Source organism: Sinocyclocheilus rhinocerous, unplaced genomic scaffold (assembly GCF_001515625.1).
Source record: "Sinocyclocheilus rhinocerous isolate Xijiao unplaced genomic scaffold, SAMN03320098_v1.1 scaffold552, whole genome shotgun sequence".
NCBI lineage: Eukaryota > Metazoa > Chordata > Actinopteri > Cypriniformes > Cyprinidae > Sinocyclocheilus > Sinocyclocheilus rhinocerous.
The window spans coordinates 909227-921382 of record NW_015625574.1 but is presented as its reverse complement, the minus strand read 5'-3'; the positions used below and the strand labels follow the sequence as shown (position 1 = coordinate 921382).

At 36.1% G+C, this 12156-nt stretch overlaps 1 protein-coding gene across 1 annotated transcript in view; it reads left to right on the top strand.

Moving 5' to 3' along the window:
• The window catches only part of LOC107751305 (leucine-rich repeat-containing protein 1), a 68625-nt gene that overhangs the window by 18298 nt on the left and 38171 nt on the right, over positions 1-12156 (top strand). The window contains exons 2-4 of the mRNA XM_016566984.1: positions 5569-5686; positions 8443-8521; positions 10636-10725. Coding sequence (XP_016422470.1) covers positions 5569-5686; positions 8443-8521; positions 10636-10725 — 287 coding nt within the window. The remainder of the gene's footprint in view (positions 1-5568; positions 5687-8442; positions 8522-10635; positions 10726-12156) is intronic.

Sequence of the window (12156 nt, the reverse complement as noted above, 5' to 3'; positions counted from 1 at the left end):
TCAGAGTTAATTTTAATTTCGACCTTTGCTAATACATTTTTTAAATCAAAACTTGTTTCTGTTGTTAATATTATTTAATGACCCTGAGCTAACATGAACTAACAATGAACAGGTGCATTTTTATTAACTAACATTAACAAAGATTCATAAATACTGTCACAAATGTATTGCTAGTTAATGCATTAACTAAGGAAGGTTATTGTAAAGTGTTACCTAATATATATATATATATATATATATATTATTAGGGCTGTCAGTCGATTAAAAGTTTTAATTTAATTTTTAAAATATATTTGACTGTGAAAATACCCACAAAAGATTATTTAAAGCTATTTTTGTGTTAAATGAGAGAGTATCAAGTTGACATTACAAATTGCAAATGCTTCATGAGCATTGAAGAAAGCATGGGCTGAAACATCTGCTCTTTTGTCTGTTTTTAAGACACTTTGCACTTTTGTCACTTTTTCACTTTTGCATATGGAAAATAAAAAACTATATTTTTGGTAGACCTTTTTTGATCTGATTGGATTTTTCCAGTGTGTGGACAATTTCAGCTACCTGTTGGATTAAAACTTTCTTCTTTTTGTTCTATGCACCTGAGAACTCCTCCTCCTTCCTTCGGTTCTTTTTGAGCACACACAATTCCTGTTTGATAAATTGTAGTTTTAGAAATAAATATTTTAATTGTTTGATTCAACATAAAATGTATTACACATAAACATTCAAGCTACATAAACGGCCTGACATAAACTATGGAACACATACAAAAAAAATACTTTGAGAAACATCTCAGTATTTTTTTGTTCATACAATGAAAGTCATTTACCAAAACAGCTTTGTTACCAACAGTCTTCAAAATACCTTCTTTTATGTTCCACTAAAGAAAGGTTTGAAACAACATGAGGGTGAGTAAATAATGACAGAATTTAAATTTTTTGGGTGAACTATACCTTTAATGTTTTCATTATTTATTTGGAAATGATATTCCAAATAAGAAATTAAATCTGCCAGCAGGTGGCGGTAAATGTCTTTATGAGTCATTAATTTAACGGCTGATTCATTCAGGAATGAAGTAGGCCTAAATGGCTCCCTTTATGAATGGGGCTTTGAATCATTGGTTCACACGATTCGTTCAAAACGCGGATTCATTCAGAAACTAAACACAGCTGTGTTGCTCAGAGACGCACAACAATTCTGCTGTGGCTTTAGGTAATATGTTCTCTGCGAAATTGAGCAAAAACACATAATATTGTGTTTATAATATAACGCAGTATCAACTTCTTATTTACTGAACTGTTGTATAAAATCACATTTGCACTCGTGGTATTCGGGACAAAATCAGCACTCGTGTGATATTGCTCTCGCTGCTCATGTGATATCGCTTACCGTATGATATAAATATGAGTCAAAAACTCATACAGGGGCATTTTTTTTGCACCATTTTTTCCGTACCCACTGTATATATATATATATATATATATATAATATTAGATCATTAATGTTAAGTTCATAGTGCTTTAGCTAAGGTTAACAGATGCAATTTTTAAATTCGAAAATGTATTACCAAGTTAGCGGAGAAAGAAAACAAGGGTGTATTGGATCCGTGCATTGACAGCAGCCGCTGGCTCCAGTCGTTAATGTTAATTTAAAGAACGAAAGAAAAGAAAATCCCTCACTGATCTTGACTGAATCACTTTTGTAACCTCATTTTATATTTTATTTGCCTGTTGTTCGGCGCTGACTACTGTAATGGCAACGTGCATCTGTGTATGCGATTATTTTGGAGATGCGTTCCAATATAATTTATCCTTATTTAGGGTATTGGCCTATTCTATTTTGATCTGCAGTTTAATAAAAGTTAAACAGAAAAAATACTAAAAGTAGCACTGCATGTGTTTCTGAATATTTATTTAAACAGACTGCATAATGATGAAAAACCACAAACATGACCGGTATAATTAAAATACGCACTATCAGCGCACATTTCAGTGCAATATTTTTGCAGATTTTTTATACCGTGTATACAATATAATTGTTTAATTAAGCTGATATATAGCACTATAAATTCTTAATTCATTTGCAACAAAACTATAAAGTTTTGGTGGGGGCGGGGTGTGGTGGAGGTGGGGCTTAGGTAGACGATATTATCAGATATCGCGATATTTTTAAAGGATATTATCGATAAGATATTTTTGACATATCGCCCAGCCCTAATCTACACAAAGGTTGAAGCAGTAAAATAACATACACATATTGTGTGACATGTATGCTCTCACACTTTGCTTCTATTTTAGAACACTTGATTATCTTACCAAAATAACAAAATATGACGGTCTCCTAACGGACGAGAAGCGTTGTCCTGTCGCATCTAGGACAACTCAAAGGTATCACACACCAGAAATTCAAATTCAAGCGGCGGTCAAAAACAGTTTATTTCATCACCAACTAGGCAGAAGTTCACTTCAAGGATGAACAAATTGACATAGATGAGTTTAAATTCCACGTTTCTGATTTGTTTGTTTCTGTTGGCTGCATGAACATATTTGCTTTTTCATATCACTAGCTTTAAATCTTCAACATCGCTAACTTAATGGATGCATAATAGTGACCACCAGGCATAAACTAATGCAAATGCATGGTAACAATCATCGGACATGCTTGTGTTTTGGTCACATTGTTTTAACCGCTTGAGGTACAGCTAATGTTTGCGTCCTCTCAGCCTTGTTGGCAAACTTACTGCTGTTTTTCTTTGCTAATGCAGTCAACAAACTAATTACTTTATTATGATATGAAAACATGGACTGTAGTGTACAGTATACATACAATTTCGTTGTCAATATTCGGTGTCAAAACAAACAGCAGGAGGCATCAGTGATTCACCTCTAGAGGCCGCTCTTATACTGTATAACGAGAGCAGAGTTTCTTAACCACTCCAGCAATGGACGCAACTGGGAAAAACTTTGGATTTATACTTGGATTTGGATTTATATTTGGATTTATTGGTATTGATTTACGCCGATAACCGATAGTTCCAGCAATTAACTATCTGTGTTGATTAATTGCACAATCGGTCGTTTTCTAAAGCGTTTTTGAAAAATCGCTTACCCCACCTTTAAGTCATTTAGTGTTATTGTAAAAAAAAAAAAATACTACTACTAATTCTACTACTAATAATGTAGAATGCTAAGGTCTGATAAGCGGCTGGGCTCATGAATATTAATCACATTGTCTTTGCTAGAACTCGTGTGCTTATAGGAAACGTGGATGGTATTAAGTGAGCGCTAGTTAATGATATTGCCATTCACATGTTATTCCTGGCCACTACTGAAGGAACCAGCCAGCAGCCTGGCTTGGTTCCAACTGGACCGCAAGACATAATGATAATGGTAGACCATTTTACCGTTTACAGTGAGTGGCAGTGGAGCTGTACACACCACGAGTGCTCAGGGTCGTTCATGATGATGATCGTTGGGGCTATATCCTCTAATATTGTTATCTAGAGCCAAGCGTACTTTAGAGGATTGAGTTGAACATGCAGGAGGTACAATATAAGCACTGCTGAAGAGATGCTGCAGGCAGGTTGTTTGTTTGTAACGGGCTCTGCTCTCCGTCTGACTGCGCTGATTTATGGGGTGCTTCAAATGCACCTTTTTCCTCGTGTCAGTCCTGGTGCCAGTGAGAGGTGGGAGGAACTGAACAAGTAGGTCAGGCAGATAGACATGAATAGCTGATTACGTCACAGAGAGCCATACACTGAGCTGCTTTTGCCAGGCCACTGGACATTAGTAATTACTCACCTAATAAACTAGTTTAGTTCTTTTTCTGTGTGAATTGATTGTGGAATATCTGGATGTGGTTCTGTTTGTAGACAATTTGTGTGGGGTGTATCTTGTATGTCTTGTGCTTTTAGACCAACACATCAATAATACTCAAATGTGAGTCAGTAGAGCATCAGAATTAGCCATAATCCCCTCTAAACACCCTGTTGATTTGCATAGGCTATGTTTGGAATAGCATAATAATGTACTATTCCTACTATCTCTGCAGTATATACTGTACACAATTTTTGTATGCATAGAATAACCCACTGCATTGGCAAAATATGCATTATACAACAAAGCATACTGTATGGAATCCCACAATGCATTGCGCTTGACTTGACTGCTTTATGCAATATTGCATTCCAAATGAAAAATAATGAGGCCTATTTATTTCCATGTTACGATCATGTGACAACAATGACAACTTGTTACCTTTTATTATTTAAAAAAAGAAAAGCTAATAATATTCGTTATGTGATAATCAAGTGTTCCGTTCCATCTTGAACTGTGTACATTCAAAGGCATGAATTAAACTGGTGCGAAAAATTTGCATATTGCATTGCATAAAACATTTGCAAATAAAGCACAGATTTCAGTTCCATCCCACTTAATAAATTACTTCAGGAGTTAATTCTCTGAACAATTCAGTGAGGTATACTGATATACAACCAAATCATTTTGATCGCAGACGTTGGCATTTCAGAATGACTAAAATGGTATTTTAGATGCACTATGAGATTGGTCTGCTTGTTAGGCGAGTTATCAAATCACATGATCTACCAGGGCTGCACGATAATGGTTAAATGGTTAATCACAATTATTATACTCAAAAAATATAAGTCAAGAGAATGTCAGCATGCATGGATTGCTCACAGATCTAATCATGTGAAAGAAAACAGACTGGCTGTTTTACACTTACTGGAGCAAAATTTCTAAATGTATACTTTTTGCTGGCATTTTCAGCTCATCAGTGCTTTTTATGTAATATGAAGATGCACATGGTTGCCAGGTTGGGAAGACTGATTAAACAACTGGCAGCAAATGTATGGATTTAGGAGAAACGTTCTGACTGGGTGGATTTATATTGTTCATATCTGGCAACCACAACGATAAAAGTTTGTGGAGGCTTGTTAACAATGCAATATAATGCAAATGTCAAAATAAAATGGAATGTTTTTAGGATAAATAACCAGCAGGTAAATATCACAGATGCAAATTGAATAATTCAAGAGAAGCTGAAATAGTGATCCCGATTAAAATATGATTTATCCTGCCGTCACATGATCTATTGAGGCGAAGTCATATGATTTTTTACTTTATTTTTTTTTTTGCACATCCAGTAATTTATTCTATAAATGTGTTTTTGTCACAGTTTATGCATATGTCTTCCTATTGAATAAAAAATGATCTGCTTCAACTGAGTGCATAAGGTATTTTTATGCACATCTTATGATGTTAGCCGCATTTTGGCATTTCATCCAGCGTTTTTTTATTTTTATATATACGATATGCCTAAATAAATATAAAAATAAATTTGATTATTTGATAATTTGATACTGTACATTACACTTTTTGTGTACACGTTTACTCTTTATGTGATTTAAAAAAATCATATGTAATTACATTTATCATTTAATTTCTGTGATTTCATGTACAATTACTAGCACTAGTCCTGACTGTGCTGTGATTGTGCATGACTTTTTCAAACTGCAGTAGCAATTAATTGGTGTTTCTTGCTCTGTTGCAGCCATTTTTCAATTTGACTAAGCTGAGAAAACTTGGCCTAAGTGACAATGAGATCCAGCGGCTGCCGGGGGATATAGCCAACTTCAACCAGCTCGTAGAGCTAGACATCTCTCGAAATGGTAAGAAGCCCTTTGCTTTATCAGACCACTGTTTAATTACTGTACTACGTGTCTGTGAGAAAATTTGGCCTCCCGTGTCTCGCCCTTCCCACACGTTTCCAGCATACGCCCAGCATATTTCAGCAGCTGGGTTTCTGTGCTCAGCAATTACATACAACCTTTCAGCATCATCCACAGTAATTCCCAGCCTGGATCGCAGCATCTCCACGCCCAAAATTCACTTCTTGTTTCAGCTATTTTTACCTTTTTTGATCAAGCGGCAGTTTTAAAATTAGACTTCATGGTTTGTGGTGTCTTGTGATTTTAAATGACCTTTTTTTAAAGCTATATTTCAAGAAAAAATATAATTCTACCCCCATTTACTCTCCCGCATGTCTTTCTAAACCTGTATGACTTTATTTCTTCTGCTATGCAGCATAGATGATATTTTGAGATTTTTGTCCATACATTTAAAGTCAGTGGGGTTGAATGTTGTTTGGACTTTATTTTTTTATGTTATATTGAAAAAAAAAAGTACTTTACAGTCAGGTTTGCGAAGCGATGAGGGTGAATAAATGTCTTGAATTTTCATTCTTGGGTGCTCTTTTGTTGATTTTGATTGCTTCCATTGTCCTCATTTGTAAGTCGATTTGGATAAATGACTAAATGTAATTAATGTAATGTAACTATCCCTTTTTAAGAATGGTTTATGCTCTTTGTGTGTTTACACACTGTCTTGCTGTGGAAGTTCCTCCCTTATAAACTGACATTGTATTGTAGTTGAACTCTGATCTCTCTTAGGTATAGCACCATGTTTATGGCCGACACATAAATGATTGAAATACTGGCTTTGTTCCAAACCCCTGTAAGCTACCTTGCTGTCTCTGTATCCTGTAAGGAAGCATCTGAAATGGAACCTGTAAAGATTTACGGCTCTATTCGCAGTCATGTTCTACAGTACAAGTAAAAATGTCATTCAGTTTCTCTATAGGGCATTGGTCTCAATCTCAATTCCTGGAGATCCACAGCTCTGCACAGTTTAGCTCCAACCCTAATCAAGCACACCTGATCCAGATAAGCAAGCTCTTCAGGATCACTAGAACCTTCCAAGCAGGTGTGAGTTGGAGCTGGTTGGAGCTAAACTCTGCAGAGCTGTGGCCCTCCAGGAATTGAGTTTGAGACCAATGCTCTATGGAGAAATTGATTTCGAACATTAACTTAACTAAGACAAACCTACGGTGAGCTACGAGGTTGTTAATCAGTGGTATATGCTTTTGTTGAAACCATCAGCCAGCATTACTTCAACTCATTTTTAAATGAATCGGGTTTAACAGTGGAATTCCTGGTGGAAAAACTACATTACCCAGAAATGTTCAGCAGTCAGAGACGGATAAGGAAATTGCGGCAGAAGAACACTTAAGTGGCCTGACCACTCCAGTGAAGCAATGCAAATTTCCCAATGCTCCCAGACTATGTTAGACATCGTTAAATGATATTGCCTTTTTAAAAGTCCCTATGGGAAAAATGAATGGGATGAATACTTCCGGAACCAAGGCCTCTGAAAAAGTGGGTGAATATACTGTCACACACTATAGCACTCCTCACTGGAAGGATACGCAACTCACAGCTGCTTCCAGCAGAGTTTTGCTTTAACATTAAGCTTACAACGTAGTGCTCTACTAGTATAAAACTGCATAGCACTCTCAGATGTTGAGTAAGGTAGGAAATAGTTTTATTGACTAAAAGATTTTATTGTCGTTTCATTATTGAATAATTGACCTATTGGTAAGCCCCTCCCCTAGAATGCAGATGAGCCAATAGCAGTTGAGTATCAATTTGACATCTTTAGGTTTCAGCGCCATAGAGAAACATTGGAAGATCCGAAGCGCTCATCGGTTTGATGGTGTTTATGCTACAAAAAATGGTAAAACGATGTGCCTGGGGTACTTGTAACACTGATTCCAGCTATCCTGAGACGATGGGCAATAGATTTGATTTTATTCCATTTCCTAAGCCCAAACAAGACGGAGAAATCTTTGTTTTTCTGGTTGTCATACACTTAAGTTACAATTTTCATCTGCTCGAGTAAACGTTAATGTCATCTTGTGCTTCAGCAAGGTATCTCTGGCTAAAACTAGCTAATGTCAAAGTTTGTGAGTCTATGCTAACGTACAAACCGGAATAGCTAACTGTGTAGGACAAAAACACATAAACGAAGGTCTACATTTCAGTGCCTCTCCATATTAAACTGGATAAATGTAAATGAATTTAATCGTATGCTGTGATACATAGTGTTGATCCTGCATGTTGTCATCTGCGATCGTGACGACCGTAACGCAAGGTTTCTCCTGCTTTCTGACTGCTTCACTTCAAAATGAATCCCACCATATTAATTGTAAATCCCTCCAAAATTTATCAAAAACATCTTGGGACAGCTGTCATTGTAAAACCGTTAGCAACTCAGTTTGTTTGTTTGTTTGTCCGAGTCAGCGACAGTAACTAAGGGGGGTGGGGCTTACCGATAGGTAATTATAAGTAATGATCTTGCATGTTTCAGTAAAGGATGCATGCAGTGCTGACTTAGAATGTGGTCAAAGGAAGGCTTCTTCTTAAAAGCATCTCTGCCCTAATGTTGGAAGTTTACCAGTAATTCCTTAAATCCTCTCTAGGTTTTGGTACAAGGCCTTTGTTTTGAATATAGCAAGGGTTTTATTGTTGTAAGTGGATTAAATCTGTTTCCTCTTTTTTTTTGTTTTTTTTCTTCTTTTTTCTCACAGACATTATGGAACTCCCTGAAAGCATTTCATATTGTAAAACCCTCCAAGTAGCAGATTTTAGTGGGAATCCTTTGACAAGGTAATTGTGCATTTCAGCTTTTGTGTGATATTCTGATCCTGTATGATTGCTGACATGTTTTACAAAGCTCAATGTGTGGTGTCAGTTCATGGAAAAAATGATGGAAAACTATAGTAAGTAAAATACTTACAAAAATACTGCAGTTTATTACAAGATTTTATGTTATATTAGAATTCAGTTTTGCTGTTGTTACCCTAATTGAATAAAAAAATAATGCTAGTTTCAGTAACACTTTAGTATAAAAACCAATTCTCACTAATAACTAGTTGCTGATTTGTATGCCTATTACCGTATTGGCCCAAATATAAGACGACCCTGATGACCCCCCTTTTTCCAGATGTACCTTTTGGAAAAAGGCTTTTTAAAAACCAAATCTTGTTTTTTCTCAGTAAAACACATTTTGTCTTCAAATATTTTCATATTGCATATTTTTCCTATTTTAATTTTTGTTTTGAAAGTATGGTAAAAACTGGTCAAATGTACCAACAATCACATTTTAAAAATATACACTTTTTGATATACCATAAAAAAAAAAAAACAGGTAGCCCATCTGAATTAGGACATTTAGGCTATCCATCTAATAGTAGCCCACCAATATCTTATTAACAGTAGAAGTTAAATCTTACTGTAGTCTTCAAATCTGGGTACTGTCTTACGTTTTAAAATCACAAAGAGAGTTTGGTCCCATCAGGCTAACGTGACAGTCACGACTCATGCAGCTGTAAGCTTTTCTTTTTCTTTTGTTTTTACTCGCGATCTTTACAACACTCATTACATTACGCATTTCATGGCACACTGGTTTTATGCGTATTTGGCGCCACCTAGTGTTGTGGGTGTATTATTGACATGTCAAAGTCTAGACCCTGAATATAAGACGACCGCGTTTTTTCAGATGTATTTCCAAGAAAAAAACATCGTCTTATATTCGGGACAATACGGTATTAACATATTGGCTGTGTATTAGTGCGCATATTCTGCATGACCATATTCTACATCCCTAATCCTATCTAATACCTAAACTTAACAACTACCGCACTAACTATTAATAAGCACCGCATTAGGAGTTTATTGAGGAAAAAGTCCTAGTTTCTGGTTTGTTAGTAGCGAGAATTGGACCTTAACATAAAGTGTGACCCCAGTTTCTAATATAATTCTAATTTAATCAATAAGACATTGCATCTGTAGTTAGCTACATTTTTGTTAGTAGCTTGTAGTGAAGTTTACTACTTTTTTTTTTTAAAGAAAAGCTTGTGAGTACTTTATCTGTTTTAGACTGCAGTTGTAGAGTAGCTCCTCCAACACTTCATCAGGATGGTAATACAGATCCACAGTCATTTTTCTTTGTGCTTCTTGTGGTGTGTGCATTGAGGCTGGGTGGTTCTTTAAACGAGTCTTAATTGCATGTCTAATACACCACAAATGCGTTGACGGCATCTCTGCGGTTTATTGACGATATCCTAGGGCTGGACGATATGGCCAAAATGTATATCATGATATATTTCTTAAAATGAAAATGTCATTGAAACTTTTCTGAAGACAGTCGGTTCCCTTCACAGATACATTTATATAAAACACCCGCGACATTTTTTGATTTTGAAACGTGCAGTGCTCATGTTTATTCAACAAAGTCAAACGGCACAAATAAATCAATGTATGGGAAACACTGGTAATGTATATCGAAATATCGGAAATGTGTTTAAAAATCATATCACCGTTATTGAAAAAAATTATATCGCGATACATATTGATATTGAATTATTGTCCAGCCCTACGATATCCTAAGAGCGGTGTTGTGCTTGACAGGTCATGCGTTATGCATTAGCACTGGATCCACTTTGCCAATTTGTTCCCCCATTTTGCTGGATGTTACAATGCTTGACTGCTTCTGTATTCTCTGGTTATTTTGTAACAAGCATCCATATGGTTAAGTTTTAGTTTACTGGCAGAACGTTCTTGTAAGCAATTATTTGTTTCATTTTGTTCAATAGTGGTGCTCATGTTTTGCTGGCGTGAGCATGTTCTTTCACCTGTCCAGCAGAGCAGATGCACTTTATTCTCTTCTGACATTCCCTGTGTGAACTGTGGCTTGTACGTTTGTTTTTGTTTTGTTTCAGATTGCCAGAAAGTTTTCCGGAATTACAGAGTTTAACATGCCTTTCCATCAATGACATTTCTTTACAAGCACTTCCAGACAACATTGGAAAGTAAGTGTTTTTTTTTCCCCCTCCTCTGTTGTGCATCTTTCAGCTGCGATCCAGTTTGTTTTTATGTACTCTCCTTTTATTAGACCAGATAATCTGGCTCTTTGTTTGCAATATTTAGAGGGATATTTTTATGATATTAAGAGGGTCTGATCTGTGATGACATTCTCAGATGATCTCGTGAAATTTGATCGCTGTTGGAAACTGATGTAGACATTTGAGATGAACTGACTTCATTTGCTATATCCATCCTAGCTGTGGCGTCTTCCTTCTCTGTATTGTAGGACATTTATCAGCATCTGAGATGTTACAGTAATAATTATCCCATGACTTAATGACTATTGCTGATACGATAACGGAACTTCTTAAACTTTTAGTCTAATTTCAGAAAATTGATTCCACTTTTTCAAATTTTGTTTGAAAACAAACAGATATTTTTTTTTATTGTGATTTAATACTGCCCTGTGGTCTTTTAGCTGACTTTTCTCCTCATTGCCATCCTCTCAGTAAACATATACTATAGTCAGCTCAGTCACACACATGCATATCCCTCACCTATATTGAGAAACGAAAACATTAGTGTGCAGCAATGACACTGTTTCCCCTGACTGACGGCAGACAGTTATTACTGCAGGATTCAGAGGCTTTAGTTTGTGGAATTGAAATACTCAATTCGCTACAGCCTCGAACAGTAATCCTCTTTTATTTCTCTCCATTTTCATTTCAGGAGACAAACCTGATTAATGTCTGTGTGACTTCAGCTGTCTCTATAGCCTTGAGCTCCAGACGTTTGAAAGCGTGTTGAACTCTTGTCCGTTCTCTGGGTTGATTACATTTCCGTGGGGTTATAGTGACAACTAGTCCTCGAAATCAAGCTGTCTGATAGCCACACATCGCTTCTTTCATCTTACCCTTTTTCATTTTTGTTTTGAATCCGTCTGCTGAGAAATTAAACCCTTGATCGCTGAAAGTTGTTTTTCTAGAAATGCGAGTGGTTTTGTCTCTGAATTACTGGCTTCTGTTCAATTTGAATGGGGAAGTCCTCTTGCCCTCCTGTTACATAATTTGGTATAGTTATTGTTTTTAAAACCATATCAGGTTTTAAATATAGAAGAAAGTCCCTGGAATAGATAAACGGGAATGTCACTCCCCGTCTGTGAGGCTGAGAGCAGTGGAAGATTGTGATTGCTATCTCAGGATGTGTCTTAAGTGTGCTTCCCTTCACTGTCAGCAGATAGATGAACCTTATCTCAGTGCATATTGTTGACATTTCTTTGAGGAGTTTGCTTATGACTCAAAACTTTTGAATGGTAGCGTATCTTGGTTTCCATAAAAATATTCGTCAGTACAACTGTTTTCAACATTGATAATAATCAGAAATGTTTCTTGAGCAGCAAATCAGCATCTTAGAATGATTTCTGAAGGATAATGTGA